Source organism: Mustelus asterias, chromosome 6 (genome assembly GCF_964213995.1).
Source record: "Mustelus asterias chromosome 6, sMusAst1.hap1.1, whole genome shotgun sequence".
In the NCBI taxonomy this organism is placed as follows: Eukaryota; Metazoa; Chordata; class Chondrichthyes; order Carcharhiniformes; family Triakidae; genus Mustelus; species Mustelus asterias.
Genome location: NC_135806.1, coordinates 113,300,285 through 113,321,172, shown reverse-complemented (window position 1 = coordinate 113,321,172; position 20,888 = coordinate 113,300,285). Strand labels below are relative to the sequence as shown.

The window sequence follows — 20,888 nt, the reverse complement described above, 5'->3', positions numbered from 1 at the left end:
AGTGTTGACCTGGTGAAGCTACAACACAGGACTACTTGTGCCCAACAGTGTAAGCAGCATATGATAGACAGAGCTAAGCAATCCTCCAACCCACGGATCAAATCTAATCTCTGCCATCCTGCCACATCAGTCGTAAATAGTGGTGGACAATTAAGCAACTAGCTGGAAGAGGAGGCTCCACAAATATCCCCATCTTCAAGGATGGGGGAGGCCTAGCACACCCGTGCAAAAGACATTTGCAGCCATCATCAGACAGAGTGCACCAAGTTGGTGATCCTTCTCAGCAATCCCCCCAAGATCCCCAACATCACAAATGCCAATCTTCAACCAGTTGATTCACCCCACATGATATCAAGAAATGGCTGAAGGAACTAGATACTGCAAAGGCTATGGGCCCTGACAATATTCCGGCAGTAGTACTTGTGCTCCAGACCTAACAGTTTGCCTAACCAAGCTGTATCAGTATAGTACAACCCACTGGCATCTGCCCTGCACTGTTTGTTGATTTGATTTATTATTGTCAGATCTATTGGTATACAGTGAAAAGTACTGTTTCTTGCACGCTATACAGACAAAGCATTACCATGCATAGAGAAGGAAAGGAGAGAGTGCAGAATGAAGTGTTACAGTCATAGCTATGGTGTAGAGAAAGATCAACTTAATACAAGGTAGGCCCGTTCAAAAGCCTGATGGCAGCAGGGAAGAACCTGTTCCTGAGTCGGTTGGTACGTGACCTCGGACTTTTATATCTTTTTCCTGATGAACGAAGGTGGAAGAGAGAATGTCCAGGGTACGTGGGGTCCTTAATTATGCTGGCTGCTTTTCCAAGGCAGCGGAAAGTGTAGACCGAATCAGTGGATGGGAGACTGGTTTGCGTGATGGACTGGGCTTCATTCACAACTCTTTGTAGTTTTTTGCGGTCTTGGACAGAGCAGGAGCCATACCATACAACCTGAAAGAATGCTTTCCGTGGTGTATCTGTAAAAGTTGGTGAGAGTCATAGTGGACATGCCAAATTTCCTTAGCCTCCTGAGAAAGTAGAAGCATTGGTGGGCTTTCTTAACTATATCATCTGCATGGAGGACCTAGGACAGGTTGTTGGTGATTTGGACACCTAGAAGCTTGAAGCTATCAACCATTTCCGCTTTGTCCCTGTTAATATAAATAGGGGCATGCCCTCCACTATGCTTCCTGAAGTCGATGACAATCTCCTTCATTTTGTTGACATTGAGGGAGAGATTATTGTCGTCGCACCAGTTCACCAAATTCTCTACAATGTGTAGAATTGTCGAGGGATATCCTGTCCACAAAAAACAGGACAAATCCAACCCGACCAATTTGTGCCACATCCATCTATCCTTGATCATCAGGAAAGTAATGGAAGGTATTATTGACATTGCTACCAAGTGCCACTTGCTCAACAATAACCTGCTCACTGACACTCACTCAGTTTGGGTTCCGTCGGCTCCTGACCTCATTGCAGCCTTGGTCCAAGCATATAAAGTTTGATGGTTTAAAGTTTATTTATTATAGTGTCACAAGTAGGCTTACATTAACATTGCAATGAAGTTATTGTCTATAGAATACACTCCACATGCTGGATGCGTGTAGCTCCAACAACACTCGAGAAGCTTGACAGCATCCAAACAAATCAGTCCACTCAATTGGTGCCCCATTCGCCACCTTAAACGTTCACCCTCTCCTCCACAAATGCACAGTGGCAGCAGTGTGTACCATCTGCAAGATGTACTGAGGCAACTCATCAAGGCTCCTTTGCGAGCAACTTCAAACCTGCGACCTCTAGAACATAGAACATAGAACATTACAGCGCAGAACAGGCCCTTCGGCCCACGATGTTGCACCGACCAGTTAAAAAAAACAAAAAAAACTGTGACCCTCCAACCTAAACCAATTTCTTTTCGTCCATGAACCTATCTACGGATCTCTTAAACGCCCCCAAACTAGGCGCATTTACTACTGATGCTGGCAGGGCATTCCAATCCCTCACCACCCTCTGGGTAAAGAACCTACCCCTGACATCGGTTCTATAACTACCCCCCCTCAATTTAAAGCCATGCCCCCTCGTGCTGGATTTCTCCATCAGAGGAAAAAGGCTATCACTATCCACCCTATCTAAACCTCTAATCATCTTATATGTTTCAATAAGATCCCCTCTTAGCCGCCGCCTTTCCAGCGAAAACAATCCCAAATCCCTCAGCCTCTCCTCATAGGATCTCCCCTCCATACCAGGCAACATCCTGGTAAACCTCCTCTGCACCCTCTCCAAAGCCTCCACATCCTTCCTGTAATGTGGGGACCAGAACTGCACACAGTACTCCAAGTGCGGCCGCACCAGAGTTGTGTACAGTTGCAACATAACGCTACGACTCCTAAATTCAATCCCCCTACCAATAAACGCCAAGACACCATATGCCTTCTTAACAACCTTATCTACTTGATTCCCAACTTTCAGGGATCTATGCACACATACACCTAGATCCCTCTGCTCCTCCACACTATTCAAAGTCCTCCCGTTAGCCCTATACTCAACACATCTGTTATTCCTACCAAAGTGAATTACCTCACACTTCTCCGCATTAAACTCCATCCGCCACCTCTCGGCCCAACTTTGCAACCTGTCTAAGTCTTCCTGCAAACTACGACACCCTTCCTCACTGTCTACCACACCACCGACTTTGGTGTCATCAGCAAATTTGCTAATCCACCCAACTATACCCTCATCCAGATCATTAATAAATATTACAAACAGCAGTGGCCCCAAAACAGATCCCTGAGGTACACCACTTGTAACCGCACTCCATGATGAATATTTACTATCAACCACCACCCTCTGTTTCCTATCCGCTAGCCAATTCCTGATCCAATTTCCTAGATCACCCCCAATCCCATACATCTGCATTTTCTGCAGAAGCCTACCATGGTGAACCTTATCAAACGCCTTACTAAAATCCATATATACCACGTCCACTGCCTTGCCCCCATCCACCTCCTTGGTCACTTTCTCAAAAAACTCAATAAGGTTAGTAAGGCACGACCTACCTGCCACAAAACCATGCTGACTATCACCTATCAATTCATTACTCTCCAAATAACTATAAATCCTATCCCTTATAATTTTTTCCAACATCTTGCCGACAACAGAAGTGAGACTCACCGGTCTATAATTCCCGGGGAAGTCTCTGTTCCCCTTCTTAAACAATGGGACAACATTCGCTAACCTCCAATCTTCTGGTACTATACCAGAGGCCAACGACGACCTGAAGATCAGAGCCAGAGGCTCTGCAATCACTTCTCTTGCCTCCCAGAGAATCCTTGGATAAATCCCATCCGGACCAGGGGATTTATCTATTTTCAGACCCTCCAGAATATCCTGCACATCCTCCTTATCAACTGTAATACTGTCTATTCTACTCCCTTGCAACCCAGTGTCCTCCTCAGCTATATTCATGTCCCCTTGCGTGAACACCGAAGAGAAATATTGGTTCAATGCTTCACCAATCTCCTCCGGTTCCACACATAACTTCCCTCTGCCATCTATAACTGGCCCTAAACTTGCCCTAACCAACCTTCTGTTCTTGACATACCTATAGAACGCCTTAGGATTCTCTTTAACCCTATCCGCCAAAGTCTTCTCATGTCCCCTTTTAGCCCTTCTAAGCTCGCTCTTCAACTCCCTCTTAGCCAATCTAAAGCTTTCTAGTGCACTACCCGAGTGCTCACGTCTCATCCGAACATAAGCCTCCTTTTTCTTTTTAACCAACAAAGAAACTTTTTTGGTGCACCACGGTTCCCTAGCCCTACCAATTCCTCCTTGCCTGACAGGGACATACCTATCACAGACTCGCAGTAGCTGCTCCTTGAAAAAACTCCACATGTCGGACGTTCCCAGTCCCTGTAATCTCCTAGTCCAACCTATGTTTCCTAATTCTCTCCTAATAGCCTCATAATTACCCTTCCCCCAGCTAAAACCACTGGCCCGAGGTTCATGCCTATCCCTTTCCATCACTAAGGTGAACGTAACCGAATTGTGGTCACTATCACCAAAATGCACACCAACTTCCAAGTCTAGCACCTGGTCTGGCTCATTTCCCAGCACCAGATCCAATATAGCCTCACCTCTAGTTGGCCTGTCTACATACTGAGTCAAAAAACCTTCCTGCACGCTTTGAACAAAAACTGACCCCTCTAACGAGCTAGAGCTATAACAATTCCAGTCAATATTAGTCAAGTTAAAATCCCCCATAACAATTGCCCTATTGCTTTCACTCCTAAGCAGGATTGACTCCGCAATCCTTTCCTCAACCTCTCTAGAACTTTTAGGAGGTCTATAAAAGACTCCCAACAGGGTGACCTCTCCTCTCCTATTTCTAATCTCCGCCCATACTACCTCAACAGATAAGTCCTCATCAAACCTCCTCTCTGACACTGTGATACAATCTCTGACCAATAATGCTACCCCTCCCCCTCTTCTACCTCCTTCCCTACTTCGACTAAAACACCTCTACTACCTCATAGGCCGAGAATTGCAGATGCATGGGAACGCCACCACCTGTGAATACCCTCCAAGCCACACACCTTCCTGACTTGGAAATATATCGCAATTCCTTCACGGTTGTTGGGTCAAAATTCTGGAACTCCCTAACATCACTGTGGGTGTACACCATATGGACTGCAGCATTCAAGAAGGCAGCTCACTGCAATCTTCTCAAGGGCATTTAGGGATGAGCAATAAATGCTGGCCTAGCCAACGAGCCCCACATCCCGTGAAAGAATAAAACTTGGCAAGATTTAATTTAAGGTGTTTGCCTCAACTAAGATCATGGAGCTGTCGACTCGCTGTGATACCAAATTTATTTTTTGTATTTGTTGGTTTCATTCAGAGTGAATATGTTTCCATTAATAGATAATACATTTGCAACTGGATCCCACGTTGGTGAGTTAATAATTTGGGACAGCCTGGATTGGTCAGTTCTAGCATCTGAATCTCAGTTCTGGAATGCTGCCCCACAGTTTGACAAACCTGCGGAAATAAAGATATCACTGACCCCAAACCAGCACGAAACCTGCATTCATCATCTGTCTTCAGATAGAGAGGTAAAGTGAAATTCAATGCCATTTATCTCAAAACACATGCATTTAATATGAGAACAGATTTCTTTTGAAGTTTAATTATAATGCTGACTTGACAGTGTTAAGAATAAAGTGAAAAGGGCCACCTGCTGGCTCTAATGACTAGACCATTGAAAAATAACTTGCTGTTGCCCTTAGTAATAAGTAGGTTTATTTAGAAATATGAAATTTGGGTAGCTTTTTTTCTCCTTTCCTTTCTTGACTGAAGTATGATGGGAAGAACATTAAAAAAAATTAAATGAATCACATAAAAGTGGAAATGACTTGGCTTTTGCCAAAATCCTATTTCTCTCCCCGTCCCCATTTTTTTAATGCTGATTTAATTTCAGAACTGTTCACTAAGTCAATCCTTGCACAGTTTCCCTAACTCTTCAATATAGAGATTCTCAGCTTCTTTATTAGAATGTGCTGTTAAACCAATCAATGTGTATGGTGAGTTTGTACCTCTTTTTCCTTGTAGAACGTTTTTGCTGCCATCGGGACTGGAATTTACATGTATAATCTCCAGACAAAAACAGTGATTGCGTACCAGCAACTGGCACATGATTCACGCGTGTTGCACATTGCCAAGTTACCAAATAAGTATGGAACTTGATCTTAAATTTTATACTGATCTCTAATGGATAAAGCAGCATTCACTTAGATATTACAAAGTGCAGAAGGGTGATTGCAAACAAGATACTAAAATTTGAGTTTTTCTGTTTCTTCATAGTTCTCTTAAGATGCACCAATATTAGTTTTGATTCATTTTAAATGAAGAAATGGCAGTGCCACTTTGGAAATGTAGATGGTCATTGTCTTGGACTGTAGAATCACGGTTAAATTCAGTTCATAAAAAGCCCTCCATTTCTATTTAAAATGAAGTTGTGCAAAAATTCAATAGTTTTTAATATAGATTGGCATTTTACTGAATCTGTGGAAACTTGAATTAGTATGTTCTTGTCATAAATGTCAGTTATACGTTGCACTGCACATCTAAAGGTTTTGCTATAATTAAGCTCAAAGTCTTGCGCAATGTGCAGTAATATTTAATGTAAGTTAATTAACAACAAATCCAACTTTCTTTGTGCTATCAAGTGTAACTTTTGGATGTGCCCATACTCTTAAAGTAATGTTACCTACGTTTGAATATGTTTTGCAGCCAATTGGTCTCCTGCTCTGAGGACGGCAGTGTTCGCCTCTGGGAATTACAGGAGCTTCCTCCAGCTGAGCCTGCCACATCAGGTTAATGTAGCTTTATATTATGTGCATAGCTAGATTACATTCAGCTGCTAAAACTGCTACTTACTGCCCATTCCTAGTTATCTTTGAGTAGGTGGTAGTGGACTTCCTTCTTGAACTGTTGCAATCTATAATGCTGTTAGGTATGGAGTTCAGAAATTTGACCCCTGCACCATGTTGCTGACTTTCGGGAGTTGAGAGGTAAACTGCTCACAGCAGAATGTAAAGACTCTGGTCTAGAATGCTGCTTGTCTAGTTCAGTTTCTGCCTAATGGCGACGTCCCCGGATGTTGTTGATCAGAGATTTGATGAGGTTGATGACGTTGATTGTAAAAGGAAGTGATTAGGTTCTCTTGCTGGCAGTGTCATTGCCTAACACTTGCAGGGCACATCTGTTATTTGACACTTATCAGACCAAGCCTTGATATTGCCTAGCTCATCCAATTTCATTATCTGAGGAATTGTTATTGGAGCTGAATATACTGCAATCATTGACCTCAGCCCCACTTTTTACCATATGATGGCAGAAAGATCATTGATCTAGCAGCTGAAGATGGTTGTACCTAAGATTCTGCCCTAAAGACCACTTACTGTGATGCCTGTGGCTGATTTGATTGGCCTCCAGGAACAAATCCAGTCACTTGTTATCTCTCCTCCTGATCCAGATTGACCAATTTTATTAGCCTTTCTTGGTGCCACACTCAGTCAAATATGGCTATGATGCAAGAAACAGTCACTGTTTAAAGGGACTGATGGTGCTTGATAATGGAAACACAAGCTTTCTTTCTCTTTTAACCTTAATGTGGCAATAGGAGGATCAGGAGTTGTGCGTCTGAGTCAGGCATCACTACTTGACAGCTCTTGTTTGCCTCCCACAGGATGCATTAGTGCTGATTCACCTGACCCAAATTGGCCCAGAGGAAGCTGGCAAGCTGCCTCAAGGTGGCAATAACTTTCATCAATGGCAGATGTAGGCATATCATACACAGAATATACACTCAACCCAACAAAGGAAGTTAAATATTTTGATAAATTTTGTTCAAAAATTGAAACTATTTAATGTTAAGCATTTAAAGAGCTGAGAAGGGAACTGGTACAAATACTAATAATTTTCAATTGCTGTTAATTTGACTGGGTGGAGGGAGTCAGAGCTCTGATCAATTTTACATGGTTTTGTTGAGGGTGCTTTGAGGAGTAGCGCCATTCCATGGCACAATATAAATGCGGATTTTTACAGTGTAAAATTTCCCAGTGCTATTCCCAAGGTACACATTTCTAGGAAGTTTTGGGCCACAGAAATGAGTAATCATGTCGATTTCATGCTCTTAGTAAATGTTTTTGAATATATACAACAAAGAATATGTTCAAAACCTTTCCCCAGTCTTTGTTAAACCTCAGTTGTGCGTCAGCAAATGCAAAATCTACCATAAACTAGCCCAGCTGGGCAGTGCTTTAAACATCATATTTCAAAGCTTTTAAAATGTACTTTTTATTTCTCTACACCCAGAAGAACCAGTTTAATTTTTAAACCCTCCCAGAAGGTCTGTCCACAAGCACAGTGCAGCTAGCAGAAATTCCCAATGGCAATTAATTTACCTCGATTGAGGCCAATTTAATACTAAAGGCCTCCTTCCATTGAAATGCAAATTACACTTGAGATTCTGAGATCTTTTATGTTGATCTAGGCCAAATTATAGCTGAAAGAAACAGTAGAATTGGGTGGATGAGAGTACTTTTTTTAATATCAAACTTAAGGCTTGGTTTAAGCTGCAATGTAAAGTAACAAAGCAGATTGGGTGGTATGTTTTGCTTTTGAGCTATTCGAGGTGTGCTAGAATCTTCTCTTCAAGTAGTTTTATTCAACCAGAAATAGCCATGAAAGTTCAACTTTAACACCAGACTTGCACCCTGGTAAAGCAAGTTGTTGGGTTATATAGATGTAGACTGATGGGCTCCAAGTTGTATCAAATAAGCCAAAGTTACACTGGCATTTTCTTTTTCAATCCCCAAGAGGTGAAGCTGCCTTCCTGCCAACTGTTAAGTGACAATTAAGGCTCTGCACTAACATTGCACTGTACTTGGTCATCTGCCTTTGTTTGCATGGATAGTCATCACTTGTATGCATTTATTGACTAGTTGTAAAGTGCGATGTTCTGATTTTATATTGTATTTGTTTAGGGCTTTTTAATATGTGGGGAATTGGCAGGCCAAACAAACAGCAAAGCCAAATGGCAAAACGCAAGCTGGAATGTTCTGTGTTAAAGACTCTGGAGTTAACTGGTGATTTGATTGGCCATTCGGGAGCAGTGCGGGTAAGTAAGCATGCAGTGTGTGCTTTTCTTCAGTCTGAATTATTGCCCGTGATACTTTGCAAAGGAATTTTTCAGTGTTTCCCATTGGGACGAGGATGGGTGGAAAAGGATGTAGTGATCTACAAAGCTACCTTATAGAGTGTGAGAACTGAAAATACTGGAAAAACTCAGCAGCTCTGACAGCATCTATGTTTTGAGTCTTATGACTTGCATAGACTCAAAACGTTAACTCTGTTTCTCTCTCCACAGATGCTGCCAGACCTGCTGAGATTTTCCAGCTTTTCCTGTTTTTATTTGGTTTCCAGCATTTTGCTTATGCCTGATTGTTAGTTTCATTTTTATTCCAGAAATGAAACATAAAGGCTAATTCTCTGATCTTGGGAATACGCATTGCAGGGAGTATGTACGCGGTATGAAATTGGGCATTTAGACTTAGGCTCCAGTAATGATGTACTTGCAGTTCAACACATAGGAAAGTTCTGAATGATTTTTGAGATGACAACATAATGAAGTTCGTAGGATAGATTGTAGGGGCAAAATGAGCTGGGCTTTGTTTGAGGGCACATGTGTTGGCACCCACCTGAGAAGGCTGGTAATGCTGATCTTAGTTTGCTGGACCTGGGAGGTGTGTATAATGACCTGGAGCTCAGTTTCAGAGTGACCATGCACAACAGGTGTCCTCTGCATGCTGAAGCTCAATGACTGAGGTTGGAGTAGTTTTGTATTGAAGGCAGCATAGCTTGAGTAATTTCTTGTCTGTTCTACAAATTATCTCCATGTCTGTGGGTAATTTGCTGGAGGTCAAGTGCAGCATTGCAGCAAGGAATGGGCATACACCTTAAATTGTAAAACAATCTGGAATTTGCACTTTTTCCATGAAATTGGTAAGTCACAGCTTCCTGCACTTTCTGCTTGCCACCAGCCCTATTCACCATCTAGCCAACATCTACCTCTAGCATAATGTTGGGACATGGAAAGCTAGCTACTGCCTTGCTTGGTTGATGGTCAGGAGATAAAATTATTTAAAATTACCTCCGCTGAATCTCCAAGTACTTGTTTTCTTTTCTCTCCCATGTTACCCTCATTCCGCAATGCTGCTTAGATTGCTTGTTTTCTCTTCCTACACATATCCTCCACTGTTAGCCAGATCTGAAAGTCCATTGCATTATTTGCAGTGAAGCCTTTTTGCCCTATCTCCCTAACGTTTTGAACCAATCCTCATATTTTTTCTGCTGTGCCTAAAATCTGTTCGTTGTTGTCTTATGAACTTATCAACTGAGTCTGTAAATTCACCAATTCATATCCATAAACAGTTGGTCCTTATCACAAGTTCCACTATTGTTTCCTTCATATCCATAAGTAATAAGCATTCAGAACAAAAGCTTTGTTTAAACTCATGCAAAGACCATATGCATTCCAGTACAGCCAGGTAGCCAATTGCACTCATTCCATCTTTTCTACCATTTACTTAAACCTGTTTTCCATTACACTTGGAATGATTCTGAAAGTGTATTTGGTAAAATGTGAAGTGTTTGTTCTAAAGTGAAAGTAAATACCTCACAGTATTGTCACACTGTTTTCTTTCATTGAAAAAAACCTTCAAAATCAATTCTAATGCTTTGGCTGATTTCCCTTTAACCATCTGTAAGCAAGTTGATTGAATGCTTCTTAAATTATGTTTTTCTTTTTGTCAATTCTCAGATGTTCCTATATTTTAAAGACCATGGAATGGTAACCTGTTCTACAGATCACCTCATAATTTTGTGGAAAGATGGAGAGGTGGAGTCTCAGTTTTGGAGTAAGAAATTATTCCAAAAATTAGAACAGGAAGAGCAGTATGCTGCTTAATGTTGGGATAATTGCGAAACATATAACATAAATGTTACATAACTGCACTAAATGTCTCCAAGTGATCTGCAGCAAGTGTATTTCTATATCTTCATGATATTATGGTTTCAAAGAATTGCTGAGATGTTATTGCAGTTCTTTGGCATGGTTACGTAGAACTAAAATTTTCTGCTAAGCACTGACTATTACCTCTGTTACTAGTTCTGGGTTCACCTAATCTTAATGTTGCAAAAAGTCTTAGAACCATAGAGTAATTAATGAGTAATTAATTTTGTTTCTGATTTCTGAAGATGTATAAATCTAACTGTATATAATAGAAACTTTGTACTGTGTGAAAATAATGTTCTGTCATTAAAAAATGTTTGGTATATTTTAAAGCATTTGGCTTATGTATTTTACTGTGGCCATCTGTATCATCATTGAAATTGTTTTCTGAATGTTAAATTTTCCGTGTTTCGAAAATTTCTACGTTACTAAAATACAAAACATTTACAAACATAGTAAATTTCCAAAGGTTTTGCCTGCTGCTAGTGTGTGCTGAAATTTAAGAGTGCATTGCCTTTGGTGGCAGAATACTTGGAAGATTTGCTGTGAAATGTTGCTTGTACCTGAAATTAAAATGGCATGTTTACCTGGATCATTGTGCTTTGTTGGCGCCATTTGGCACCTGCTGCGTTGACCGATCAGCTATACCTATATTAAATAAGTTCAGAAGAAACATTTTGTATCAAATCAAATGTGTTTGGATGAAGAAGGACTTGCATATTTGGTTCTACACTTCTAAAAGACCAAGCCTCCCATTTAATGTTGTACCTGAGTGATAAAGTTAAAGGATAGCTTGAAAGCAACGTTCTCACTAAAAGGCAAGAGTGCAATCATCTGAATGAAGCTGATGCTAAAGTTGCTGTGTAAGGTACTGAACCAAAAACTGATAAAATTCTGTTTAAGTTGTCTTAACAAATAATTATGTAATCGATTATCCAGGCAGTGGCCTAGATGGAGGATTTCAAATAATTTACAAATTATTTTGGTGTTGTGACCTTTTTGGTGCGGTTTGAATTTGAGCAATAACATTTTGGTATAAAAATTGTCAAAATAATGGTGAGATTAACAGCAAAATAGACAACAGACTTGTAGATGTGGGCCTATGACCTGATGAGCCTGCTCTACCATTCAATAAGATGATGGCTGATCGATTTGTGTTGAGTTTCACATTCCCATTCCCATCTCCCCCCTGATAATCTTTGATTTTTGTTGGGCAAGGGAATCAATCTACCTCTGCCTTAGAAATATTCAGGGACCCCACTTCCACCACCTGAGGCAGAGAAAAGGTTTCTCCTCACCTCTGACCTTGAAGGGTGACGCATAATTTTAAAATAGTGCCCCTAGTTCTCTCCACAAGCGGGAACATTATTCCCTCAATGGCAGATGTGTTTGCCTGGATCAGTGTTCTGCAGGAGTTCCCACATGCTGCAGTATTGGCACACCACCTTCAGCCCTGAACTTTCATCTTTCCCTCATTTCCTCCCTTCATGTCCTCGCTGATCTTATTTTGTCCATGAGACCCACCTCCTGTTCCCCGGAACCTATTCCCACTGAACTGTTGATCAGCTAACATCTCTTCCTGGCTTAGTTGAAATTGCAAATGGTTCTCTTTGGTTTTGACCCTTTCTACTTTAAATCTGCAATCATCACTCCTCTCCATAAAACAAGTACTTGACTTCTCTGTCCTTGTAAACTATTATTTCATCATTAACCTCTCTTTCTTCCTTGGGACCAGCTGTCACCTCCCAAATCTGTTCCCATCTTTCCTGGAATTCCATGTTTGAATCCTTCCAATCAGGTTTCTTCCCTGCCTTAGCACCAAAACAGCTTTTATCGAAGTCACAAATGGCATCCTATGTCACTGTAATGAAGATGTAAACTTTGTTCCACATCCCTCTTGAACCATCTGCAACCTTTGAAATGCTCCTTCAATGCTTCTCCATTGTTTCCAGCTAAATGGGACTTCTGTCATATGGTTTTTTTTTAGTGAATCATAGCCACCGCATCATTTGCATGGCTTCTTTTCCTGTTTCAATGCTGTTACCTCTGTCCCCCAAGGATCTGTCCTTGGCCCTCTTCCTATTACTCATCTGCTTCTCAGTGACATTATCAGGCACAGCGTTAGTTTCCACATATATGCTGATGACACTCAGCTCTAGCTCACTACCACCTCTCGCCTCCACCACTGTTGGAAATTATCAGAATGTTTTTGCATCATCCGGTGTTGGATGAGCAGAGGTTTTCTCCAGTTAAATGATGGAAAGAGTGAAGATGTTACTTTCTGTCCCTGCTCCAAATTCTAGTTACCAGCTCCATTAATTTTCCCAGCAACAATATGAATTAAGCCAATCTGTTTGCAACCTTGGTGTCACTTTTAATCCCATGGTGAGCTTCCAACCTCATTCGCACCATCACGAAGACTATCTATACCCGCCTCTATAACATTGCTTTGTTTCAACTGCTTTGTTTCCTGGAGACTTGATAGTCAAAGAGAAAAAGGAAGCATTTGTTAAGCATAGGAGGCTGAGAACACTTGAAACAAGTGTGGAATACCAGGAAAGTAGAAAGAAACTTAAGGAGAAAGGAGGGTTAAAAGGGGTCACGAAAAGTCATTGGCCAGCAGGATTAAGGAAAATCCGAAGGCTTTTTATACATATGTAAAGAGCAAGAGGGTAGCCCACTCAAGGACAAGAGGGGGAATCTATGCATAGCGCCAGAGGAAATGGGTGAGATATTAATTGAATACTTTGCGTCAGTATTCACCAAAGAGAAGGACTTGGTGCATGATGATCTGGGGAAGGTTATGTAGATAGTTTGAATCATGTTGAGATCAAAAAGGAGGAGGTATTGGGGTTCTTGAGAAACATTAAGGTAGACAAGTCCACAGGGCCTGATGGGATATACCTCAGAATAGTGAGAGAGGCAAGGGAGGAAGTTGCTGGGGCCTTGAGAGAAGTCATTGTATCCTCACTGGCTACAGGGGAGGTCCCAGAGAATTGGAGAATAGCCAATGACGTTCCTTTGTTTAAGAAGGGTAGCAAGGATAATCCAGGTAATTACAGGCTGGTGAGCCTTACGTCAGTGGTAGGGAAATTATTGGAGAGGATTGTTTGAGACAGAATTTACTCCCACTTGGAAATAAGTGGACGTATTAGTGAGAGGCAACATGGGTTTTGTGAAGGGGAGGTCGTTTCTCACGAACTTGATTGAGTTTTTCGAGGAAGTGATGAAGATGATTGAAGAGGGTAAGGCAGTGGATGCTGTCTACATGGACTTCAGTAAGGCCTTTGACAAGGTCCCTCATGGCAGACTGGTGCACAAGGTGAAGTCACACGGGATCAGAGGTGAGCTGGCAAGGTGGATACAGAACTGGCATGGTCATAGAAGATAGAGGGTAGCAGTGGAAGGGTGCATTTTTGAATGGAGGGCTGTGACAAGTGGCGTTCCTCAGGGATCAGTGCAGGGACCTTTGCTGTTTGTAATATATATATAAATGATTTGGAGGAAAATGTAACTGATTTGACTAGTAAGTTTGCGGATGACACAACGGTTGGTGGAATTGCGGATAGCAATGAGGATCATCAGAGGATACAGCAGGATGGATATAGGTCGGTTGGAGACTTGGGCGGAGAGATGGCAGATAGAGTTTAATCCGGACAAATGTGAGGTAATGCATTTTGGAAGGTCTAATACAGATAGGAAATATACAACAAATGGCAGAACCCTTAAGAGTATTGATAGGCAGAGGGATCTGGGTGTACAGGTACACAAGTCACTGAAAGTGGCCACGCAGGGGGAGAAAGTCGTCAAGAAGGCATATGGAATGCTTGCCTTCATTGGCCAAGGCATTGAGTTTAAAAATTGGCAAGTCATGTGGCAGCTTTATAGAACCTTAGTTAAGCCGCACTTGGAATATAATCAATTCTGGTCGCCACACTACCAGAAGGATGTGGAGGCTTTGGAGAGGGTACAGAAAAGATTTACCAGGATGTTGCCTGGTATGGAGGGCATTAGCTGTAAGGAGAGGTTGGAGAAACTTGGTTTGTTCTCACTGGAATGACGGAGGTCGAGGGGGTGACCTGATAGAAGTCTACAAGATGATGAGGGGCCTGGACAGAGTGGATAGAAGCTTTTTCCCAAGGTGGAAGAGTCAATTGCTAGGGTGCATAGGTTTAAGGTGTGAAGGGGAAGGTTTAAAGGAGATGTATGAGGCAAGCTTTTTACACAGAGGGTGGTGGGCGCCTGGAACTCATTGCCGAGGGAGGTAGCGGAAGCAGATACGATAGTGGCTTTTAAGGGGCGTCCTGATAAATACATGAAAAGGATGGGAATAGAGGGATATGGTCCCCGGAAGGGTAGGGGGTTTTAGTTCAGCCAGGTAGCATGGTCGGTGCAGGCTTGGAGGGCCGAAGGGCCTGTTCCTGTGCTGTAATTTCCTTTGTTCTTTGACTATTCCAATGTACTCCTGGCTATCTTTCCACATTATACCATCACCATCCCTCTGACCCTGTAAACTTGACGTCACACACAACTCTAAGAAGACCAAAACTGCAGATGCTAGAATCTGAAACAATAACATAAAATGCTGGTAAATCTCGGTAGGTCTGACAGCATTTGTGGAGAAAGAATAGAACCAACATTTATAGACTTGCTCATGTCTTAATTCACAGCAAGCCTGATTCCCCTTGTGCATTGCTGGCCTACATTGGCTCGTGTTCGGGCAAAGTTTTGATTTTAAAATTCTCTCCTTTTTTTCAAAGTCCTCAGCATAATTTTTCCCAACCTCTCAATCCTCGAGGTGTCTGCACTCATTCTGGCACATTCCAACTCATAATTGTTGCCTTGGGCCCCAAGCTCAGGAATTCTCTCCCTATAGCTGTGTCTCCAACTCACTTTTTGAAAACACGCTTAAAATATGCCTCTTTGACCAAGTTTTTGGTCATCTGACCTAATATCTCCTAATATGGCTTGGTGCCCATATTCTGTTTTATAATATTCCTGTGACGCCAAACTTGTTTGTTTCATTACATTATAGATGCTATATACATATCCGTTATTAGTAGAAAAAAGAGGTGCTGGCAGTTGTGAAAGAGGCTCAAAACTGTTAATATTATGATCCCAGTTAATGTTATAAACAGAATGGAAAGATCCAAGAATAGAATCCTGGTTCAAAAGACTAACTTTTAATTTTTATATAGGAAACCTGGAGGAACAGTGTCCTAGGACTGCTAATTAGTTTATAGCAATTGGAAAAAAATTAAATATGAAAAGTTTGATTATAATGCAATACAATAGTCTGAAGGGGTCCTGTGGTGCAGTGGTGGCATTCCTACTTCTGAGCCAGAAACTCTGGATTTGAATCCCATTCTGGACTTGATGGCCATGGAAGGTGCATTCATAACATGGCCAGATTGGATGGATTTACAGGACTAATCAACCTATGTGCCTGAGGCAGGTTGTAAGAGCAAAAGAGTCTCTGGAATTGTCAGAACATCCAGAAAGCAATGGCAAAGCACTGCATGACTTTACCAAGTATAACCATGAAAATCCAACTATACTATTAAGCAAGACTTCCGCTCTACTTTTAGCAAGGAATCCAGTATCCAGATTTTACATATCCCCCTTCAAGATTTCCTTGTCTTGACTGTTGCATAAACTCTTAACAATTGCTTAAACTATTGTTTCCCAGCCTCTATTAAAATAGCAACAAGCCTCTGCAGTCTGCTTTCCCACTTTAAATCTCGTTACTGCAACTGCCTCTTTAACCCAGAACACTTTATCTACTTTTCCCTTGAATTCTCATGACCAGTCACTTGTTCAGCTTCTTGGTCTCATCTTGCTTAACTTAAGTCTTTGTAAGAAATTCTTTCTTTCTGTCCCAATTCCCTGGTTGTATGAACCTTATCTGGTTCTTTAGGAAATCTTGTCCTGTCCAGTTTTTCTTCTGGATGAGCTGAGAGATGTTCATTCCCCTGCATCCTATCTTTAACTGTCCTGGCTGTAAGTGGGAGAATCTCAAACAAGGGAACATAACTACAAGATAAGGGGCCAGTCATTTAAAACTGAGGTGCGTAGAATTTTTTCCTCACAGATGATGGTGAATCTCTGGAATTCTCTGTCCCAAAGGGTAGTGGAAGTTGGGTCATTAGAAGTATTTAAAGTGAAGCTGGATACATATGTGATAGATTGAGGAATAGAGGGCTATGGGGAAATGGCCAGAAAAGGAGCTGAGGATGGCATAGATCATGATCGTACTGAATGGCAGGGCAGGCTTGAAGGGCCTGATGACCTATCCTGCTTCTATTGTCTTCTTGTTTTCAGTTTAACTATGAACAAAAGCCTTTCCACCTTCAAAAGGCCTTCAATTGCTAAGCAACAACTTCTCCTTCTCTAAACTTCTAGTTATTCGTCACTTCGTAACTTCTCCAAGGACATTAGAAGCAGTTTCATTTGAGACCAAAATCTCCACACATACAAACACCTTTGTCTGGCAGGAAGTTAACTATAGATTTACTCTTGCTTACAAAGAAATATTAAACTCACTAAAACTATATTTCTAATATTTACTAATACAAACACATATTCCTTAAAACTACCTTTATTTTCCTGACACTCTATTGTCCTCTCCTGTAGAGCCTGTAGGCTGACTTTCCTATTTGTCTATTTCCCATCTCTAAATTACAAAACTCAAAATGGCACAAATGCATTTTGAACCTCTTCTCAGAATTGCAATGCAGGATTGTTCTGTCCAGGCAGTGGAATATTGACCTGCAATGTTTCTGCAAGAGTCTGGGGAGGCATAAGCCTTAGTGAATTTACTTTTAGTTTCTGGCCAGGGGTCTTGAATGCTGTCCCATCCTCTAAGAGCCTGATTCTTGAAATAATGCTGGGACAGTTGTCTGGTGTAAAATAAAGCCATCATGACTGCTGCCACCCATGCGATTCTATTCCTGTGGTCTGACATTACTTGTACACTCATGGAATCAAAGCCATGGGATATATATGCCATGGGTTATTTGTAGGTTCCTTGAGGGTTTTATATGTATCATTGAAAAGATCCTGTAATTGGGATTGGCCTACCAACTGCAAAAGTGCTGCATCCATTCATGTTAATGCCTCATTTCCACAAGCAAAGTGAGAAAAATGCTTTCTTGGCATACAGACTCTATGATGGTGATGCTCAATTCTATCATCCAGTTGTGAACATATGAAATAGGAGCGTAAGTAAGTCATTCGGCCCCTTGAGCCATCCAATAAGATCATGGCTGATCTGTTTGTTTTTCAAATTCCACATTCCCATCTACCCCTGATAATCTTTGATTCCTTTGCCTAACAAGAATCTATCTGTCTTAAAAATATTCAGTGATCCCGCTTCTACCGCTTTTGGACGGAGAATTCCAAAGTTGCACCAACCCTCTAAGAGAAAATAATTCTCTTTGCTGTCCTATAAGAGTAATCCCTAATTTTAAAACAGTGCCCCCTCGTTCTGGACTCACTCACAAGAGGAAACATCCTCATCATACTTCATCTTGTGTATTGAAGTATCAGGGCCCTCAATTCATATATGAAATGTTAATAAGCTCCAAAATGACTGCTACAGTAGATTAATAACCGAAGATCAGGGAGCTCAGCTCTAAAACAAGATGGAAACAATTAACCATTTGATTTTTCATTGGCCTAAGTAGCATGTATGTCAGCTACATGAGGTCCCCCACTGCCAACCTAAGGTTTTGTAGGAAGAATATTCACCTCATTGATTAGAAATTGCCATTAAAAATACCACCTAGATCTGCAATCTGAAAACAGGGCAGCTGCTATGTTACTTTGCATTATGTTAGGCAATTAGACCGCTGACAGTTGGAAGAACAGGTTGACTTGAATGAATCAGTTCAACCACATTGAGGGGAAGTCGGCAACTTTGCTCATGCTACTCCAGGATATAGCCACACAGAGCTCTCTCAAGTGCTCTGAAGACTTTGCAACAATAATGGCTGCTAAGCTAGAGTACCACCCCGTGGAGAATAATTCAAATGATGGGGCCACCCGAATCTCAGCACCAGTCCTATGCAAAGCTGTGCAAGGAGAAAAGTAACAATGCACACCAAAATACATTGATAAAACAACATTGTATTTATTTATATTTATTGTTGCACATATTGTCCCAGTAGTGAACAGAATTACTATAGCATTGTCTATAAACAATTGTATATTTTGTTACAATTTTTCTATATACATACACATAAGTATATGTATGCTTCACATTAGAGGTTGATACTTGCTTTACCTGTAATTTTGTTTTTGGTCCTTTGTGTATTTACTTTTCTCATTGTTAATTCAGTCTCAGTTTGTTTGCAGTTGTGACTTTACAGCATGCTGCCTGGTCACCCCATTAGGTTTAACTGTAACAGAGTCAGAATGTTCAGCTCCCAATCCATTTGGGTATTTTTCTCACGTATTCCTTTATCCCATAGTTCCTGCCAATACATTCACACTGAATGCAACTGACTCTTAGCAGTCACAACTGAAAGATTACTTCTGTATACACACATTGTATTTCCATCCATTTTCAACTTGAAAGAAAGAAAAAAATGACTGATATACTTTGTGAATAGTATTGAAATAGCTCAGAATGAAGTTGAAGGAAGATTTTGAGCACATGCAGCTCTGAACATGCAAACAATGCAGAGGAGCAATCAACAGCAATACAATGCCGGACCACATACCAAAAACAGCAGAATACAAATCAAAGGGCGTCATGATCAAACGGCACGGCATTCTGGGTCAGGCTGCATCTCGAGTACTGTGTCTAGTTCAAGATACCAAGACACAAGGAAATATTAGAGGTAATGCGGAGAAGAACTGTGTGAGAAAAACTGAGGCCAGGAGTAAGAAGAAGATTTCAAGAAACTTGAGTTTTTCAGCCTTGACAGAAGGCATCTAAGTGTACTTGAGACAGTTAATCATATGGAAAATTGAAATCTGTGAAGTTATTATCAAATAAATTGCATGAATGTGACAAGAGCCACAAGTTAAAACTAGTGAAAGACAAATTTAGGACTAATATCTGGCAGTTCTTTGTCACACATAATGATTAATACATGGAACATGCCCCTTTACAGAACACTTAGGCTCTGTCGTGTCTAGTGACACATGAGGCAGCCAAGCACATGCTTATGTCTGTTTCTATGGTTTGCTTTCCCCTGAAACAGGTCACTAGCAGCTATAGCTTGAGCAGCACCACCTCACATTGGTATGGCTGAACAGGAAGTTCTCCTGTTCTTATCACTTACTATAGGTGTATTGGAAAGAATTACAACTAGATTGGGTGACACTCAACCTGTTTGGCCACATTATGAACATAACTTCCTGGCCAGCAAGTCCCGGAGTGGTACCTGAACCCAGAGCATCTGGTTAAGAGGCAGGGATGCTACCCACCACACCACAAGATCTCCACCTCTAATAGTGGAGGCAAAAGCCCAGGAATCATTTAAGAAATGATATGGCTACTGCAATAGAATCACATAATCTCTAGAGTGCAGAAGGAGGCCCATCATGCCTGCACCGACTCTCCAACAGAGCATCTTATCCAGGCCCTATCCTCGCAACCCCACATATTTATCTGGCTAATCCCCCTATTCTACACATCTTGGGATACTAAGGGGCAATTTAGCATGGCCAATTAACCTAACCCGCACATCTTTGGACTGTGGGAGGAAACTGGAGCACCACGTGGGAGGAAAACCATGCCGACATGCAGAGAATGTACAAACTCCACACACAGACAGTGACCCAAGGCTGGAATTGAACCCAGGTCCCTGGCACCAACCACTGTGCCACCATGCCAAGGGACACTAGGACACACCTTGATTAATGAGCTAAGATGAGACAAATGGCTCCTCATTTTAAAAATCAAGTGGCTTTATTCAGAACACTTAATAAATACAGGACAGTTACGTAGGGGTTGTTGCATGTATTGAACTGAATACTAACGTAGGTGAAACCTGCAAGCTTTAGTGCATATTCCACATAAATCAATATGGAATACAGAAATAACTTATTTGATACATTCAATCATATTTTGGAAAATGAATTGATTTCAACTGCATTGACTTCAGGCTTTTGGCACAGATTAAGTAAGGCCCTGAAAAGGTAGAATTTAAAATATCAAATCAGAATAAACAGTGTGACTTAAATTAAGGGATCACTCTCTCACAACAATTTGTTGAACTGATTCTTGTTTCATTTCACTTGGAGAAAAGATTTATTTCCATGTTAAGTATTTATAGAATATGTAAACCTACTACTGTCCAG

The 20,888-nt window shown here is 41.3% G+C and overlaps 1 protein-coding gene across 2 annotated transcripts in view; it reads left to right on the top strand.

Moving 5' to 3' along the window:
- wdr41 (WD repeat domain 41) overlaps positions 1-11,244 on the top strand; it is a 62,721-nt gene extending 51,477 nt beyond the window's left edge. For both annotated transcript variants that reach the window (XM_078214957.1, XM_078214958.1), the window contains exons 10-14: positions 4,925-5,115; positions 5,612-5,733; positions 6,293-6,375; positions 8,551-8,684; positions 10,386-11,244. In XM_078214957.1, coding sequence (XP_078071083.1) covers positions 4,925-5,115; positions 5,612-5,733; positions 6,293-6,375; positions 8,551-8,684; positions 10,386-10,532 — 677 coding nt within the window. In that variant the 3' untranslated portion in view covers positions 10,533-11,244. The remainder of the gene's footprint in view (positions 1-4,924; positions 5,116-5,611; positions 5,734-6,292; positions 6,376-8,550; positions 8,685-10,385) is intronic.
- Positions 11,245-20,888: the final 9,644 nt, after the last annotated feature.